Source organism: Chiloscyllium punctatum, chromosome 17 (assembly GCF_047496795.1).
Source record: "Chiloscyllium punctatum isolate Juve2018m chromosome 17, sChiPun1.3, whole genome shotgun sequence".
NCBI lineage: Eukaryota > Metazoa > Chordata > Chondrichthyes > Orectolobiformes > Hemiscylliidae > Chiloscyllium > Chiloscyllium punctatum.
The window spans coordinates 61006805-61027482 of NC_092755.1; the positions used below are offsets into that span (position 1 = coordinate 61006805).

General features: G+C 39.8%; 1 protein-coding gene across 1 annotated transcript in view; it reads right to left on the bottom strand.

The window, feature by feature from the left end:
• srrm4 (serine/arginine repetitive matrix 4) overlaps window positions 1–20678 on the bottom strand; it is a 389826-nt gene that overhangs the window by 18167 nt on the left and 350981 nt on the right. The window contains exons 9-10 of the mRNA XM_072587294.1: window positions 2369–2727; window positions 1000–1215 (exon numbers count right to left, since the gene is read on the bottom strand). Coding sequence (XP_072443395.1) covers window positions 1000–1215; window positions 2369–2727 — 575 coding nt within the window. The remainder of the gene's footprint in view (window positions 1–999; window positions 1216–2368; window positions 2728–20678) is intronic.

Here is a 20678-nt window from a genome sequence, read left to right on the forward strand (position 1 = left end):
TGACTCCCCGGCTTCGTGCCCATGCAAATATCATTTCGCCAACTGATGGAAACCCATAAGATAGTTGAATTAATTCCTGCAGCACATCATGTGCCATTTCACGATGACCCACTGAATTCTTTCTCTTGTCTTGGTGCCCCGTGATGAGTAATTTCCCTGACTATGATCTACAAGCAGTCATTCTTTGGATCATAGAATGGAAAACACAGGAAGTCACTAACAAGCCTCCTGTGCTAAATCTCATCGTCTGAATGGCAGTTTTTGCACTACCACAATGCAACTGTTCTTTGTTAAATTGGGTCAAACAGTGTAGTGCTGGAAAAGCACAGCTGGTCAGGCAGCATCCAAGGAGCAGGAGAGTCGACGTCTCAAGCGTAAGTTCTTCATCAGAAATGTGACGCTCCTAATGAAAAGCCAATGTTTGAAACATCACATTCTGGATGAAGAGTTTATGCTCGAAACATTGACTCTCCTGCTCCTTGGTGCTGCCTGATCGGCTGTGCTTTTCCAGTACTACACTTTTTGACACTGACCTCCAGCATCTGAGAACTCACTTTCTCCTCGTTTACTAAACAGGATCAGGACAACAATGGTCTCTGCACAGCTAGCTTCCACCTTCGGACAAACTCCTTATCCACTTGTGGAGAGACAGAAACAATATTGCGTTTACCGAGGATTGTCCCCTCTGTAGAGGGGGGGACAAATCACATTAATCTCAGCAAATGAAGAAGCTATTATTTGGTTTCCGGGATCTGTATTTGCTAAATAACAACTGGGAGTGTCAACCTTGATAATGCGCCCAAGAGTGGGAAGTCCAACTTGTCCCTCTGATTCAGAGGCAAGAGTGCTCCAAACTATATTAAAGCTGTCTTCTTACCATAGACTGGGATTGAATTTTGAACTTTGTTGCTCTTTAAGGCTCAGTTCCACACCTTTCCCAATTTAAGCCATTCGGGAGTTCTCATCATTTCATTTCTCTCACCAGATACTTGGACAAACCTTTTCGCTGAAGAATGTGATCTGCTTCTTGAGTATTTTGTGGTTGACTTGTACTCAAGGGAGTGGGAACGGGAAGAACGGCTGGAACTGGCGGAGCTCCTGCCTCGCCCTCTGGTGCTGCGGGAGTCACTTCTAGAACGACGTCCTTCAGGCGAAAGGGAAGGGATTCTCTTGCTCTCAGTGACTACTGGCCACACATGTGGCGAAGATAATTCTCTGTAATAAAGGGGAAAGAAGCTGGTATAAACTTAACTGGCAACATGTTTGATCAGGGTGTCATTTATTGCCCCCCACATCTGATAGCAAAATCATGTGACATTAAAACAGGAGAAAGGATGGAGAGGGGAAAAGGTAATTTATGCCAACATGTTCACTTCTTTTACAGACCAGTTTAATGCCATTGTGCAACCTGACTCATTACTTGGTTTCACTCAGAAATCATCTGCAAAAAAAACACTTAATTCCTTAATCAAATCTATTAAAGGAAAATCAATTACATTAGTTTGAGGTATCAAAGATAAATTCACCACTTTAAGCACCATTGGAAAAGTAACATCCCAACAGTGATGATTCTCATTTTGTAAACAATTAAAGGGTTCAGGAAAGATTTGCAAGGATGTTGCCAGGTTGAAGGGCTGGAGCTGTAGGGAGAGGCCGAATAGACTGGGGCTGTTTTCTCTGGAGTGTCAGATGCTGAGGGATGACCTTATAGGAGTTTATAAAACCACAAGGGGCATGGATAGAGTCAATAACCAAGGTGTTTTCCCCAGGGTAGAAGAGTCCAAAATTAGAGGGCAAAGGTTTAAGGTGAGAGGGGAAAGATTTAAAAGGCACCAAAGGGGCAACTTTTTCACGCAGAGGGTGTTGTGTGTAGGGAATGAGCTACCGGTGAAAGTGGTAGAGACTGGTACAATTATAATATTTAAAAGGCATCTGGATGGTTATATGAATAGGAAGGGTTTAGAGGCTATGGGCCAAATTCTTACAAAAGGACTAGATTAATTTAGGATATCTGGTCGGCATGGAAGAGTTGGGCTAAAGGGTCTGTTTCCATGCTATACAGCTCTTTGACTCTATGACACATTAAGCCATTACAGATAGTCACTTAAGAACTCATGAAACATCAACCATCTACTTTAAGACTATGGTCAGAGGAGAAATGACATTCTGGCTTTGTCCATAATTGTCCTTTCTCTTACATGAACAGCTGAGTTTTCTTTCATGATGTTGGGTTAACAGCTCTCTAACATGACAAAGGAGTCAGTATGCCTTCAGATTCCAGTCATTGGCAACGCTGTCTGGTGACTGCTGAAGGCCCTTTAAGACGGCCTAATCTTTGCAGAATATTTTCATGTGGGAGAAGATTTACCTCCTGTCCTGCTTGGGCAACTGACAACCTGGTGATGCACTTGGGGATGTGGGCACAGCGTTGCATGGAGATGAGCAGCTTGCCACTGAATTGCCAGAATCTGAGCTAGGCTCCACGTCACTAAACTTCAGCTTGCCCGGGGAAATTGTCTGGCGCTCTAACTCTGCACTGCGGTCAAGAGGCTGCCCTTTCTCTTCCTCCATTTGTGATCCTGAAGAGGCGGCTTTAGTCGAGGGGGGTGAAGCTGTGTCATTGCCCGAGTCATAATCTTGGGAGTCACCATTCTGGCTCGGGGCACTGTCAAGCTTGTTGCATTCTTCCTTCTCAAGAGCATGCCCAGAAGACCCTGACTTGCATATCTGCAAACAGAAACATTGCCGCTGTTACATTGCATATCCACACTGGGACAGCCTTTAAACCTGAATGATGCACTGTCTACTGTTAAAAGGCACCTAACCCCCAAACACAGAAAAAAATCTTTCCAACATGAAAACTCGTAGATTTAGACATCATGCATTTTTTTCTCAATTTGTTTTTTAAAAAAAGCATGCGAATGATGTAATAACAAAAGAAGAACTGTAGAAGAGAAGAAAAGAAATAAGCATTTTTTAAAATAAAAAGAAAAATAAATAAATAAGGAAAAAGAAGTATTATGTGAAAGAAGGAAAATAGGATGTGCGTACAGGACGACATACTGCATTAAAAAGAGGAAATCAATAGGCCCCAGTAAGCGTGGCATTAGAAAGGACAATGAACAAACATCACAAAATGAGAATTATGTACAAAATAAAGTCGCAAAACAAATAGTCCATCACTTTAACTAAAAAGCCCCTCTGAAAGGTACAGCTTTGTTGTGTTTCCTGCAGAAGAAATCTATTCTCTCCAGCGACCTATATTAAATCCCTAGTCTGCGGGTAGCATCGACTTACCAATCAAGAATTCCTCCTTAAGTAGGTAAGGTGTAAGAAAAAGGGAAGAGCGGGCAACATAAGTGCATCATTAGAGTCTCAAATGACAAGAAAAAAAGACACAAAACCCTATCCAAATCCCTCCAATTTTTTTTCTCATTATTGATTGTTCTCGTTGCTCTATATCTATTTCAATTGTGGGAATATTAACTTAAAAAAATCTAAATTAGGTTTGTCAGCCATATTTCACAATTTCCAATTGACTTGTTGTTAAAATGTTAGCAATGAATAGTGGAGTTTTCAAGCAACAGATTTCAAAGGAACATATTTGCTCTTGCAGCTGTTCACAGGCTCCTGTGATCGCCCAGCGAGGTTTGAGAACTAGATTAACAACGTCATTTGTCAAGTACATTTCCATAAGCTTAAGTAGAAACAGTTAACAGGTTGATTTTGGTGACTGAGCAACCCAGTTAATTTTTGTGTGGAATTACTGCAGCCTTGTTATTAAAAAAAAAGCAGATTTTAACAATTCAGTCACTGTTGTTGTCAGAACTCAGGAGGGACTTAATATGTTGCCAGTTTCATTTCTACTGCTATAAATTTAGCCTTCTTATGAACTCAAATTATTTTTATCAAGAATGTTTCTTTTCCAACTCAGAGATTAATTGATGTACATCTTATGCAGAATATATGTGAATCACACACCATTTTAGGAGCTGTAGTTATGGAACTCTCTCTGTCCTGTGCTAATGACACGATTTTATAGATGTTGTCAATACTTTTTTCTTCTCATAACATGGGCTGAAGGGAATGGAAGCAACCTTGATTTAGTATTTTGATATCAACCAAAATGATTCATAATCTGGAGGTGTGTAAACATTATCCATTTTACAGTTCAATTTGATAATGTAATGAAGGCTAAGATCACATGCAACAATATTGCTTCAAAAGATGTTCGGGGATATTCTCTCTTTCTATAGCCCATTCATGAAAAAGTTCACACAAAAAAGTGTTTTAATGTGATATTTAAAGAGTCATTAATCCCTTTGTAACCCACGTAACTTTCACATGTCAGCCAGTATGCTACTGACGGCAATTAAATCTCTGAATGTGCAAATTTTGTATTTTTGAGCAGATTTTTTTCTGCTCAAAACAAATTTCCAAACAGGAAATAATTTAGTAAATAAATGCTATTCAGGTTAAACTGAAGCTTTCAGAACTAGGGGAAGATTCAGGTTTAGACTATTTAAATGATAAAGGAAATAAAAGAATCAATGAACAGCAATGAGATAAAGTAAAATGGACTCATGTTCTAAGAGTTTAGAAGAATGACTGACAGTTTACTTGAAATATGTAAAATTCTTAGTGGCCTTGATAGGGTAGATATTGAGAGGCTGTTTCCCATGGAAGGAAAGTCCAGATCTAAAGGTCACAATCTCAAGATAAGAAGTTGGCTCTTTAAAGATAAGTTGAATGTTTTATTCTAGGTGTTTGTGAATCTTTGCCATTTTCAACCTGAGGGATGTGTGGAAGCTCATTATCAGAGTAAAGCTGAAGACAGATACTGATAGATATGTTTTTGCACCCTAAAAGGAATCAAGGACTATGACATAGGATGGGCAGGTGGAACTGATGTAAAAGTTGAGCCATGACTATAATGAATGGTGGGGTGATCTGGAGGTCTGATTGGCTAACTCCCTTGCCCTGTTGCTAAACTATGTTCCTGTTAGCTAAACATGTATTTAACCTTGTTTTTTTTTACTCTGGCAGGAGAAACAGTAACCAGAGCATTGCAGGTCTGGGTAACAGAAAATGCTGCTTGAATATTAAAAAAGGAGCCGGGAACAGGAATTATAGATTCCAGAGAAAATGATTAAGAGATGCTGTCAAAGTTCATCCAGAGAGCACAGGGTTCATAAACAGGAGTCAACATTGATTTAAGACCATTATCTAATGTCTCTGAAATCTATTTGCTGAGATAACTCAATTAGTTGATGATCTGAGTTCTATAATTTATCTAGGTTTTCAGAAAACATATGACAAAGATCTACGTAAAAAGGCAATGGTAGTGAAGTGATTGCTTTACCGGATTTGTAATCCAAATGCAGAAGTTCAAATTCCACTTTGGAAGCTTGAGAATTTTAAATTCAGATTTTTAAAAATCTGGAAATGAAAACATGATGACAGTAAAAGTGACCAGGCTGGTTTTCAGTAATGCTTTTTGGAAAGGAAATTTACTGTCCTGTCCAGTTTGATGCATACCCATCAGGAACATTATTAAATGCTGCCTAAAAAAACCCCCCAAAATCCATCAATGATTGCATTTTTAGGATCACATTCCTTGAGCATGGTGTCTATGACTGTTCCGAAAAATCAGGCACAATACTGAAGTAAGGGTGAAAACAAGTAAAAAGTTTTTTTATTGTGCTTTTTCATTGACGCATCACTGATACTGTTATCTTTCAGGCTAGGTACTGGGTCGCTTTGAGGTTAATTGATTGCAACTCTTAAAAAAACCCCAGAAATTGCTATAAATACTCAGTATTATAACTTTGATTAAATTGCCAATGTGAGTAAACCTGAAAATTGCACATTTTCTTCTTCAAAGTGTGACTGAAGCATTGCACAAAGTTTAGAAAGAATCAAAAGGTTGGTTCTATGACATAAGCTATGAAGACCCCAGACTTGTAGATCTGGATTTATTTTAATTTAGAGGGAAGAAAATTGGGTAGGTGTCTTTGTTGAGTCTTCCAAACACTGAAAAGCCTGGAGAGGGGAGTTGCCGCAGGAACTTTGCTTTGAGGAGAGGTAGGGTAAAGTTGAGTGGGTTATATTTCCTGGAAATGTGTAGGCAAAGTTAATTTCACTCATGTATTTAAATTAATGTGGGGCAAGGTTCTGTGCCAGCGTTAGAGTCCAGAGAAACTGAACATGGTCCGAGAAACAATAAAATCAAACACATTTAGGCCAAATTCAGGGAATATTTGTTCAAACAGTGATGATGCAGAAAGTCATATACCCAGAATCAATTGAGATGTTGCAAAACAAGAAAGGTTTAAAGAGTTGACTCTGTTTCTTCATAATGATAACACAGATATGATGAAAATTAACTCAAAGTCTGAAAAAAAGCTTAGATTGAAGTCAACTGTTTTAATGATTAAACAATTTAGGATTAGAGGCCATCGGCATAAAGTAAAATATAAAAGATTTAGAATAGAGACTGGGTGAAATTCTTTTACACAGAAAGTTGTAAGTAACAGGAATTTATTTTCTTGATTAATTCTTGAGGCAGAAACAATGCCAATGACAACAGGTAAACCTGAGTAAGACTATTTCTTTTAATAATCAATTAATGTTGGCACAGGCTCTTTGGGCTGTTGTAACCGGTTTTTACATGCATTTACTTTGGAAGTTAAAATATTAAGAGATGTGATAAGAAAGAGGGAAATTGAAAACTTGCCTTGTTTAATATCGTGGAGACTGAATTGATAAAGTGAATGATTCCCCACTCATATCAAATTACCAGTTCAGTTCCCTGATTCCTACTCTTGTTAAAACTTATTATCTCAGCAGGAGCCCAGAAGAAACAAAGTTAGTGGTTAAGAATTAGAAATTCTAACATGTGAACCAATCAACTCTTTAATGTCTAACTTCATTGTGTATGTGCACTAAGTATACAGGATGACTCATCGCTGGCAATGGGTGATGTATACTCTATTTCAAATAAACCTGCAGTTTTTGTTAAATGTATAAAGTGAACTAAATATAAGGCACTAATTGAACAAAAATACTGCTTTTTTCTTCTTGTATAATGTGCCGATTGGTACAAATCAAACATATAAATGAACTACAACTCCTAAAGTGTTTGCTTACTGATATTTAACAAAGTATAAAAACTTGGCTGGTACAGAATATGATATGGTGTCATTTTTGTCAACTTGACTGGGATCCACATCATAATTTGTATCAGCCAATCTCTCACACATATTCATACTGCAATGTACTTCCAACTTGCTTTTAAACAACATCTTTAAAATTACATTGTCTATTCCTGTATGCCTTTATGGTAAATTTAGTGATAATACCCACCTTTCCCTTATTCATTTCGAGTGCAGTATTAGAAAGAAAATGTAAACAAAATTTCTAGATTGGCGTGCAACATGAGGAAAGCACAATGATTGTTTAAGTACTGTTCACCACATCTTATATGGAATGCTCTTTAAGCACAATTACTTTTACTTTACAGGTAGCTACATTTTCTTAACACCAATACCGAACTCAATAGACTGATTGACAGTGACAAACACTTATTGTCTGAAAACTAAATCAAGATTGGAACCAAATTAGGGTAGAATGAGGAGCAAAGCAAAGCTGGTTTTAACATAGAGGAGTGAGTGAATGGCAGCCTAATTCATGAACTATCTCTGTTTTCTTATAACATAAAATGGTCATTAACACTTTTAACCAGTATTGTTTGTGGAAATACAATCTGGTAAACACTTAACCTGCAAAGGAGAATATGCTCTCTGTTGTGATATTGATCTGCAGCCACTTTCAGCATCCTACATGGGTGGAAGTTCTTTGTGTATGAGTATATACTGAGTGGCAACAAGTCTCTTTCCCATAGTTATATCAGAGTCAGGCTCAAGATTATTCTGATCTGATGGTCATCTGTGCTCACACTAACATCTCTACCTCAAGCTACTGGAGAGTGACCATGAACAGAAATATTGGCTGAAACTCTTGCTTCCTGTCCTTGGTAGCACATCGTCTAATTGGAATATCCATTGTTACACATCACACACTAAGGAGAACTTAGAATCTTACAGGTTCACATGATTTAATGTCATATTGGACTATCTCATTGAGGCAAACAGTCTCTCTTATTCTGTTGAGGTCCATTGCACTGATAATTCATTGTGTTGACCAGAGTACTAAGCACTTTCAGTCTGGAATAGTGAGAGAACACAGAGACCCAAATAATTACCCTCCTTCTGGTCTAATCTATATTAACATGGGAAAAATTTTCTTCTGTCACTTACTCTCTTGGTTATGTGGGCAATGGGCCAGCATTTGGGAATGTGACAAAGACATCATATCCTATCCATTCTATATGATATGGTATTGTTTGTCAATGTACAGAAATAACAGAGAATTTGTTAAATGGAGTTGAAATAGTGCTTTCTGTCCATTACTGTAAATATGGAGTAGTGGACCTATGTTTTATATGATTGTTTCTATATTTCTACAAAAATGTTGATAACAGCCAAGTCTTTGGTGGGTATTTATGTTATTGGACTTGGTGACCAGCACCATTTACTGTTCAAATGTTTATAAATAAGTTGTGACACGGCACAGCAAAAATATTATTAAAAATATTAAATCTTGATGGTGTTATTCATGCCATATAAAATATAATTGAAAGATGCAGTTTGGGACCTGCAAGTACACTGGAAAATGTTGTTGCTGTTCTATACTGTTGGTGTAAGATTTCACAATACAGTTAACAACTAGCCTAAGCAAAATGAAAATCTCGAAGCAAAAGTTCCTTCAATCACGTGTTAATAACTTTGCTGGAGATGATGTAAATGTATATTAACATGCTCCTTGCCTGAGTTGATTCCTGCCCAAGTGAAGCACTCCATCTAACATCTGACTAAGAACTGACTTTTCTCCTGTTGTATCTAGCACCATTCCTTGATTGCTGTTATGTGAGCTAAAGTCACAGATAGTTCTGGAACCTTAGACCATGTTGCTGAGCATTAATAGCAAGATTTCACTGCTTGTGGTTTGAATGGAGGGTCTAATTTTCAGACAGTGGGAAGAAAGGCATTCAGAAGTGACTGCTCCATGAAGACCTCAAACCCTAAGTTAGAGGGGTCACATCACTTTGCAAAACTTGAGCGACCTAGGATGACAAAAACGAACTGGGGATTCCATTTTGAAGGTTGATTATTTGAATGCAAGTGCACACCATCTCCCTAAATCTCAGTTAATGTAAAATATTCCGGATGTATCCAATTCTTGCAAATGAATGCTTCCCTGCTTTTGTTTTACACTTCTGGAAATTGCCAAGATTTCCAGATGTTATTTATTTCCCCATTACACAGCCTGTCAATCAAGGCCATCATAATTATAAACTCTGCATTGAAGCATGTTTCACTTCTGACACATAGGTCATTTGGAATCATTACTGCCGGTTAATTCCTGCAATGATCTGGTTTGCATGTCGTGGTCACTTCATGTCAAATGCTGTCATGAAATATGTATGAAAGGGCTGCAGATGTCCAGACTTTGGGGTTTGACAAGAAGTATAAGAGGATACTGACTGCATTCGATTTCTAATCCTGTCCAGCCCTATGCAACATGATCGCTGTTTCATTCAGCTGCCTTTTGCTGGGGAAGCAACAACTGCAATAAATTATGTCCCTCTTCTCAACTGTTCTGCTGAGAACTAATGTGGAAAATCTTGGAATTCTCAAGCACAAGTTGGCCATCGCTCACTGTTGGCCTTATATGAAAAAAACAATGTGGATCCCTTCGAGGAGATTGAGCTGGTACCAGAGCACTGGGCTGGTACTTGGGCACTAATAATCAATGATACTAGCAAGAAAATTGATTGGAGCTTCTGGTCCACAATGCATTAAGTAGGGAATGTTGAGAATAGAATGGCAACCTTGATTTAGGTGGATGGTTGTAAAGTTTTACTGAATGTTAAGAACTAAGTAGGTGACTGGATTTTCAATCACACTGACAATAGTGAAGTCACCATGATCCCACCAGGCCAAAGGACTGCTCTCTCATTAGAGAGAGATGACTCATGGTGGTTACCCTGAGGTCACCATACCTCAGGCAAGGAAAGTCCTTCATGGGAACCACAACTGGTATGGGAATTGAACCCACACTGTTGGTACACCTCCATATCAAACACTAGCTGTCCAGGCAACTGAGCTAACTGCAATACCCGACTCAGGTATGTGGCTACATGAAGATAAATTGGTTATATCCATTTTTAATAAAAATTTTAACATAGATAGATCTCCCACATTTATTACCTTGAAGGGAAATACGGCAATGGAGGTTTGAATAGTTATGTTGTAAACAATTATAACAAATTCCAATAATTCTTTAGATTTTAATATTTGCTACAAGGAGAAATAATAAATCTTTCATTTTCAGTTCTTTGCCCAGTTCTAGGCCAGGGAGGCAGGTTACAGATCCATCCTCGCCACGAGTGGAATCGATCTTTGTACCATTGGCACTAACTTGATTCACACAGACTGTCCAATCAACCTAACAAGCCAGAATGACTCCAGCAGAACTGGAGTAGGTTCATAGAGTCATACAGCACTGAATCAGACCCTTCGGTCCAACCAGTCCATGCCAAACATAATCCCAAACTAAGCTAGTCCCACCTGCATGTTCCTGGCTATACCTTCCAAACCTTTCCTATTCTTGTACTTAACTAAGTGCTGTTTAAAAGGTGTATCTGTGCCTGCATCAACCACTTCCTCAGGAAGTTCATGTCACACATAAACACCCCCAGTGCAAAACATTTACCCTTCATGTCCTTTTTAAATTCTCTCTCCTCTCACCTTAAAAAATAACCCTCTAGTCTTGAATTCCTGTACCCTTGGGGGGGGGAGAAAACACCTACCATCAACTTTATCTATACCCATCATGATTTTATAAACCTGTATAAGGTCATCTTTGATCCTCCTATGTTCCAGTGAAAAATGTCACAGCCTTCCTTTATAACTCAAACCTTTCATACCCAGCAACACCCTGGTAAATTTCTTCTAAACTCTCTTCAGCTTAATAACATCCTTACTATAACAGGGAGACCAGAACTGGACACAGTTTTCCAGAAGAGGCCTCACCAATGTTCTGTGCACCCTCAAGATGACTTCCCAATTCCTATACTCAAAGGACTGAGCAATGGACTTGAAACATTAACTATGTTTCTCTCACCACAGATATTGCTAGAGCAGTTAAGTTTCTCCCAAATCCTCCATATCTGTTACACCTTTACGTGCATGTTGCAACTTACGATTTTGGATAATCGTGTTAGAGGCTTCAATTTCATTCCACACATGGCTGGCTAATGGTTGGCACAGTGGCTCAGTGGTTAGCACTGCTACCTCATAGTGCCAGGGACCTGAGTTTGATTCCAGCCTCGGAGTTTGCACATTCTCCCCATGTCTGCATGGGTTTTCTCTGGGTGCTCCAGTTTTCTCCCAGAGTCACAAAGATGTGCAGGTGGTGGATTGACCATGCTAAATTGACCAGTGGTTGTGTGGCTTAGCTGTGCAAAATGCAGTAATAGGGTAGGGGGATGAGTTTGGGTGGGATGCTCTTTTGAGAGTTGGTGTGGATTTGTTGGGCCCAATGGCCTGTTTCCACAATGTAAGGATTCTAACTTCACCAATTCTGATCATCTTCCATTAGTGCAAGTTAGAAATATTTACAGGCTGATACGCAACCAGTTCAACTGCTTTCCTTGGTCATTAAATCTTGGGTTGGAACTTAAACCCAGAGCTTCTGACTCAGAAACAGGATTATTATCCACTGTGCTGGAAGACCACCCTGAAATAATTAAGGGGAGAGAAACATTGATAATATAAACATATTTAAGCATACTCATCATTATTTATTGTAAGTTAATTAAAATATTTTTCATAAACTTCCTCATAAACTAAGAATCACCGTGGCTAATCTTATTGTTCATCGGGAGGCCAAACTAAGGGAATGGTTCACCAAGCAACTCAGCTGGGCCCGCAGGCGCCGACCGGACCTCCCAGTCACCGCCTATTTCAATTCTCCTTCTCACTCCTTTTCCAACATGACCATCCTTGGCCTCTTCAATTGTCTCAACGAATCAAACCACAAATTGGAGGAACACCTCCTCATCTTCCACCTGGGCAGCCTACAGCCCAGACCACTAAACATTGAGTTCTCCAAATTCAAGTAACCTCCCTTCCCATCCCCGACTCCCTTCCCAGCCCCTCCCTCTTCCTTTCATTCCTCTCAGCCACCGACTGGATTCCTCCCTCCTGTCGACCTACCAGAGTGTACCCTCTACCTGTCTCCACCTATCCCCATTTCACTACCCTGCCCTTGCTACCCCCTTTATCTGCAGCTCCCCTTACACCCACCTCCAGTCCAGAAGAAGGGTTACACTTGAAATGTTGACTTCTCCACCTCCTGATGCTGCCTGGCTGGCTGTGTTCTTCCAGCCTCCTGCTTGACTACCTTGGATTCCAGCATCTGCAGTTTGTTTTGTTTCTAATCTTATTGTTAGCTCTACCTGTGGTTCTGGTACATGACAATCCCTTTCAGGACAAAAGGTAGCTTATTGCATAACATTGGGGCTCAAGGGGATAGTATATTGAGATAGAAAGAGGACTAGTAAAGGGACAGGAAACAGTGAGTAGCAATAAATGGGATATATTTGGTTCACTAGACTGTAACAAATAGGATGCCATTTTGAATTCTACTTTTGCCCGAGCTATTAATCATTGAACAGAATGTAGCATATCCACGTTTGCTGATGACACAAAGTGAGGTGAGAAAGTAAGCAGTTGGTTGGTTACAGAGATGCTTTCAAGTGGTGGACAGAGACTGTATGAGTAAACATAAATATTGCAGCAGCAATATGATATGGCAGATTATGAAGTCATCTGCTTTGGTAAAAAAAACACAAAAACAAAGAAATATTTTTTGAATAGTGAGAGACTGGCAAGTTCTATACTCTGAGGGACAAGGATATTTTCAAACAAGAGTTAGAAAATTAAAATGCATGTACAGCAAGCAACTAAGAAACCCAATAGAATGTTCATTTTTGGTATAAAGGGACTGAAGTACAAGATAATAGGCTTACTACATTATACAGGGCATTGGTATGGCCAGAATCAGCATTTTTGGTTTCCTTCCATAATGAAGGCTATGCTAAAGGGCATCTAATGAGAAGGTTTTTTTTAAAAAGATTTGATTACTTACAGTGTGGGAACAGGCCCTTCGGCCCCACAAGTCCACACTGACCCTCTGAAGAGCAACCCACCCAGACTCATTCCTCTACACCTAGCACTATGGGCAATTTAGCATGGCCAATTCACCTAACATGCACATTTTTGGACTGTGGGAGGAAACCCACACAGACACAGGGAGAATGTGCAAACTCCACACAGACAGTTGCCTGAGACAGGAATTGAACCCTGGTCTCCAGTGCTGTGAGGCAGCAGTGCTAACCATTGAGCCACCATGCCACCCTGGATGGATTCTTGGGATCAGTGGATTGGCAGAACAGAAAAGATTATTAGATGGGATCTATATTCCCTGAGGTTTATAAAAAAATGAGACCATGTCACAGTCACATGGGATGTTAGATGTGATTTTATAAGAGCAGCTTCAACAATGTGGCAAGAGCAGAGCAAAACAAAACATGATTTCTGAGAAAGATCAGGAGTTGAGAACATGTTTAAGGACCTCAGAAAGGACAGGGATGTTAGAGTTAGTTTATACGATGGGGGTCAGTGACTAGTGTTCTAAAGATAGGGACAATGCTGATTGATGCAATTAAAACATTTCAACTTCTTTAGGGACTGGATTAGTGGTGCTGGAAGAGCACAGCAGTTCAGGCAGCATCCAACGAGCAGCGAAATTGACGTTTCTTTTGCCCAAAACGTTGATTTCGCTGCTCGTTGGATGCTGCCTGAACTGCTGTGCTCTTCCAGCACCACTAATCCAGTATTTGGTTTTCAGCATCTGCAGTCATTGTTTTTACCTTCTTTAGGGACTTGACAGGGAAAATGCTTCCCCTGGTTTGAGTACCTAGAATTCAGAGTCACAGTCTCAAGAAAACGGATCAGCCATTTGGCACTGAGATGGGGAGAAATTTCCTCACTCAAAGCTTTTTAAATCTTTGAAATTCTCTACCTAAGATAGCTATGAATGCCTCAGTCATTGAATACATTCAAGAGAAAAGTCTAGACAGTGTATAGGGAAACACTCCACAACCTACTGCAGAAGCCTCATACCGTGGATACGAGCAAATCCATTCATTTAAATGGGAAAATTTACCTTCCCAGCAGCCCCGGTCCCTTGTTCCGGAAGGATCCCTATAATATGTTCGGGGCGCAGAAAGCCACAGGTAACTAAAACCGCGGAAAATGGTGGCTCAGTGGTTAGCACTGCTACCTCACAGCGCCAGGGGCCAGGGTTCAATTCCCATCTCGGGTGACTGTGTGTGTGGAGTTTGCACATTCTCCCCATGTCTGCGTGAGTTTCCTCTGGGTTCTCTGGTTTCCTCCCACAGTCCAAAGATGTGCAGGTCAGGTGAATTGGCCATGCTAAATTGCCTGTAGTGTTAGGTGCAATAGTCAGGGGGAATGGGTCTGGGTGGGTTACTCTTGGGAGGGTCGGTGTGAACTGGTTGGGCCAAAGGGCCTGTTTCCATACTGTAAGAAATCTAATCTAATCAAAACAATTCTGCGACCATGGTGCGATTGCCCTGTTTATTTTTAGTTGCTCAGGGAGTGAAGGGACAAGAGGATTGTGAGGTTGAGCTGGAAAATCAACTATGGTCTTGTTAATCGCAGAAGTAGACTTGATAAACCTACAATTGCTCTCTTTTCCGAGATTCTTATGTTCTTGTGAGCAGTGCTTGTGAGCTTATTTTGATTGAGGTGAAAGATGTAGGTATTAGGGAACTGAACCTGGCAAGCATAAGTACAAAACTGTTCGAACATTAACAGTCACAAACATTATAATATCCTGCTTTCATTTGTTTAAACTCCTTGTCTCTAGTTCAGAACCCTCCTCTGTAACCTCCTCTAATTCACAACCCTCTGAGATTTCTGTCTCCTTTAATTCTGAACTCCTACATTTTCCCACATTTAATTGTTCCAGCTTTGATGGCATTTAGTTACCCAGGCCAAAGCTTAGGAATACTCTCCTTACATCTTTACAGTCTCTACCTTGAATTGTTCCTTTAATACACTCCTTTAAACCAAGTTTTTGCCTACGCTTTTGGTAATTTGACATAACCTCTTTACATAGTGTCATATTTTGTTTTATAATGATCCTTCAAAGGTCCTTGGACGCTTTAAGGTGTTAAATATGCTATTTTAAAAAATGGTTTGTTGCTGTTGTTTATTTCAGATTGAAGTTCTTTCTACATTGGCAGTAGGTTGCTTCACCCCCACTTCTGAGCAGCCTGCTGATCACATCTGCGTGACATTTCCGTTTTCCACAGTAAACACTCAGTGCCCTTTCCAATTGATATTATCATCAGTTGGTCTGTGCATGTAAATGCACTGAGACCCTTACAGCCATTATTGGTCTGAGTCGGATTTACAGATACAACAGAGATGAAAATCCATTGTCTTCCATCAGACATTGCCTATGATGCTACATCAGGAAAGGGGTTATGCCCTTTTCATGATCACACAGAAGCCATGTTTAAAATCCAAAGGCTGTAAGCATGCTTTAATAGAGTCATAGAGATGTACAGCATGGCAACAAACCCTTTGGTCCAACCCGTCCATGCCGACCAGATATCCCAACCCAATCTAGTCCCACCTGCCAGCACCAGGCCCATATCCCTCCAAACTCCTCCTATTCATATACTCGTCCAAATGCCTCTTAAATGTTGCAATTGTACCAGCCTTCACCACATCCTCTGGCAGCTCATTCCATACACGTATCCCATACTCTGCATGAAAAGGTTGCCCTGCAGGTCTTTTTATATCTTTCCCTCTCACCCTAAACCTATGCCCTCTCGTTCTGCACTCCCCGATCCCAGGGAAAAGACTTTGTCTATTTATCCTATCCATGCCCCTCATAATTTTGTAAACCTCTATAAGGTCACCCATCAGCCTCCGACGCTCCAGGGAAAACAGTCCCAGCCCGTTCAGCCTCTCCCTGTAGCTCATATCCTCCAACCCTGGCAACATCCTTGTAAATCTTTTCTGAACCCTTTCAAGTTTCGCAACATCTTTCCAATAGGAAGGAGACCAGAACTGCACGCAATATTCCAACAGTGGCCTAACCAATGTCCTATACAACCGCAACATGACCTCCCAACTCCTGTACTCAATACTCTGACCAATAAAGGAAAGCATACCAAACGCCTTCTTCACTATCCTATCTACCTGCGACTCCACTTTCAAGGAGCTATGAACCTGCGCTCCAAGGCCTCTTGTTCAGCAACACTCCCTAGGATCTGACCATTAAGTGTATAAGTCCTGCTAAGATTTGCTTTCCCAAAATGCAGCACCTCGCATTTATCGGAATTAAACTCCATTTGCCACTTCTCAGCCCATTGGCCCATCTGGTCCAGATCCTGTTGTAATCTAAGGTAACCCTCTTTGCTGTCCACCACACCTCCAATTTTGGTGTCATCTGCAAACTTACTAACTGTACCTCTTATGCTCGCATCCAAATCATTTATGTAAATGACAAAAAGTAAGGGGCCCAGCACCGATCCTTGTGGCACTCCACTGGTCACAGGCCTCCAGTCTGAAAAACAACCATCCACCACCACCCTCTGTCTTCTACCTTTGAGCCAGTTCTGTATCCAAATGGCTAGTTCTCCCTGTATTCCGTGAGATCTAATCAATTCCTTGCTAATCAGTCTCCCAAAGGGAACCTTGTTGAACACCTTACTGAAGTCCATATAGATCACATCCACTGCTCTGCCCTTATCAATCTTCTTCGTTATGTCTTCAAAAAACTCAATCAAGTTTGTGAGACATGATTTCCCACACACAATGCCATTTTGACTCTCCCGAATCAGTCCTTGCCTTTCCAAATACATGTACATGCTGTCCCTCAGGATTCCCTCCAACAACTTGCCCACCACTGAGGTCAGGCTCACCGGTCTATAGTTCCCTGGCTTGTCTTTACTGCCCTTCTTAAACAGTGGCACCACATTTGCCAACCTCCAGTCTTCCGGCACCTCACCTGTGACTATCGATGATACAAATATCTCAGCAAGAGGCCCAGCAATCACTTCACTAGCTTCTCGGGTACACCTGATCAGATCCTGGGGATTATCCACTTTTAACCGTTTCAAGACATCCAGCACTTCCTCCTCTGTAATCTGCACATTTTGCAAGATGTCACCATCTATTCCCTTCAGTCTATATCTTCCATATCTTTTTCCACAGTAAATACTTGATGCAAAATATTCATTTAGTATCTCCCCATTTTTTGTGGCTCCACACAAAGGCTGCCTCGCAGATCTTTGAGGGGTCCTATTCTCTCCCTAGTTACCCTTTTGTCCTTAATGTATTTGTAAAAACCCTTTGGATTCTCCTTAACTCTATTTGCCAAAGTTATCTCATGTCCCCGTTTTGCCCTCCTGATTTCCCTCTTAAGTATACTCCTACTGCCTTTATACTCTTCTAAGGATTCACTCGATCTATCCTGTCTGTACCTGACATATGCTTGCTTCTTTTTCTTAACCAAACCCTCAATTTCTTTAGTCATCCAACATTCCTTATACCTACCAGCCTTCCCTTTCACCCTGACAGGAATATACTTTCTCTGGAATCTTGTTATCTCATTTCTGAAGGCATCCCATTTTCCAGCCATCCCTTTACCTGCGAACATCTGCCTCCAATCAGCTTGTGAAAGTTCTTGCCTAATAGCGTCAAAATTGGCCTTTCTCCAATTTAGAACTTCAACTTTTAGATCTGGTCTATCCTTTTCCATCACTATTTTAAAACGAATAGAATTATGGTCACTAGCCCCAAAGTGCTCCCTCACTGACACCTCAGTCACCTGCCCTGCCTTATTTCCCAAGAGTAGGTCAAGTTTTGCACTTTCTCTAGTAGGTACATCCACACATACTGAATCAGAAAATTCTCTTGTACACACTTAAGAAATTCCTCTCCAAGAATTCCTCTCCATCTAAACCTTTGACACTACGGCAGTCCCAGTCTATGTTTGGAAAGTTAAAATCCCCTACCATAACTGCCCTATTATTCTTACAGATAGCTGAGATCTCCTTTCAAGTTTGTTTCTCAATTTCCCTCTGACTATTGAGGGGTCTATAATACAATCCCAATAAGGTGATCATCCCTTTCTTATTTCTCAGTTCCACCCAAATAACCTCCCTGGTAATGTTTGTCTTCACCTTGTTAAAAGTGCTGGGAAATTTATGCAAGTAATGCATAATAAATAGTATTTTGATAAATACTTTCTTATTGTCGTATGGTTTTACACTTGGTTATAGAAAGCAGAAAAAGACCAAAAGAATTATAGTAGTGAAGGTCTGCTTGTTAATTATTTAATGAAATAAGAATATAAATACCAAGAGGATTTTCTTCTTTTGCACTCTTTTTTTAAGTTAAGTTATCAAAAAGATCATTTCAATCTGATAGGTGGAGTAGTCAGAGAAAAGTCTTGGATATCGTTGGTTAGATTTTATTTGACTGAAATAACTCCTGCAACTCAAGTGTGTGACACAATGTTCAGTCAGTACTTTGTAAATTCAAATGATTATTACCATTCTGTAAAACAAAGTTAAAAAGCTGACAACACATTGAGCGACAAGCTAGCTATCGGTATTCCAATTGGACACAGAACCTGAAATCCTAAGAGCCACTGAGGCAACGTAATGGGAATGATGAAGTTTTCTGCTCCATTCACTTTTACAACCAGCTGTGCTTCGACCCCATATTTCAAAAGCTACAGCAACACATGCAATTCACTTAAATTAAACTTCCATTACACTCTGAAATGAGCGAATAGAAAGAAATAAAAAAAACACTGCTGGCCTCAGTCAGACGCAATCATCATACACAGTCATAAGCAGTTAAACATCGGTTGTGCATGTTAATGTTAGATTAACCTCCTGAATAGTGATGAATATTTAATGAGCTATGTGAAGTGATTAATGAATGGCTTATTTCACAAAAGCACCACTGTTGATCACACTCTGAAGCCTGGGTATAAAGAATTGTCAAACAGAATGGTGACCTTTTATTTCCATTGTGTCTGTACTGATGCCAGCTCTGCATCAAAGATATTGACAGTAATTCTAATTTGCTCCTCTAACCCTAAAAGTTCTTTCCTCCCCCCTCAGCTAAGGTCAATTCACCCAGTATGGCTGGCATTCAAATATTGTTTGGGCTGTTGCTGAATTCGCCAACTGAAACTAGTTGGAAGTAGGTAGCAATTCTAATCTGCTGTTGGAGAGTCTGCATATCTGTGTCTCCCTGAAACTTTTTCACAAGGATGGTTGAAACCTCACAATTCTGTGTGTAGATTTTTGAGCCACATTGGTGTCACACACAAATGACTGGGTGCTAAATTTCAACATGATTTGCATAACTGCACAAAGAGATAAGTTTGCCAAACATTTTTTCATAATAAAGATACCTCAGTTAAAAAAAAGGCTTTTCCAATTTTCAAACAATTTCAAAATTACTGTCACTACTGCTGCAATGGCCTTTTGAATTGACTGTGTAAGTACACCATCAGTGTTACCATTGTTCTACAAAGGTTCACAGTCTCCTGTCATAACAAATCATCAATCTATTTTCATCACATATTTCTGACATGTTTAAGCCATATAGAATGTCTTTTAGTGATTCAATCTAATGTTTTAAATTGCATCATTTACAAAGCCCTAGGGTTTAGTGTAAGAGATCAACAACCTGAAACTCCAGAACTCATCTGTAGTGCCCAACCTTGGTCAATCAAACCCATTTTCTTGCTAATTAAATGGCTTGTTTCATTTTGAACAATGTTTTATTAATACTGCAGTTGCAAGAGGTATTTTTAAATTAACAACTTATTTACAAAAAGATCCTTCAGAATTTTGTTGAAGTGTACCTCTCTTGTTCTTCATAGTATTGACATTTGAATAATAGCATTGTTATTCTCAATCAAACATATTGTTGACACAGTTTTAAAAATAGCTTGTTTTGCTATTCAGGATGCTGCTTCCTAGCCTAGATACATCGATGTGGGTAAGTAGACCATTTCAGCAACAATTATCATGGTTCATCTGCTGCACTAAAGTACCACACTGTACTTCCAATATGGGTAGTATTAAAGCTTTACAAATATCAAAATAAAGTTGAAGCCAAATTAAGCCCATCCTCAAATATCTGATTAGCGTCTGAAAATCAGCCGTGTGCTTCTGATTTTCTAGGCCCTGTTATATTGGGATAGTGCTTGAGATTAAGTTGTTCTATCACAAAGGACATGGTTCAAATGAATCATTTTACTCTTCCTCTGCTGAATAAATACTTCAATTCTAATTTAGTTGCACTCCAGATCCATTCAGTTTTTCATGCTTTGACTGGCTTTCTGCATTATGAAACCTGTTCACTGCGTAACACAATTACCCATTACCCTGAATTCCTAAGTCCATATGACGCTATGTTGAT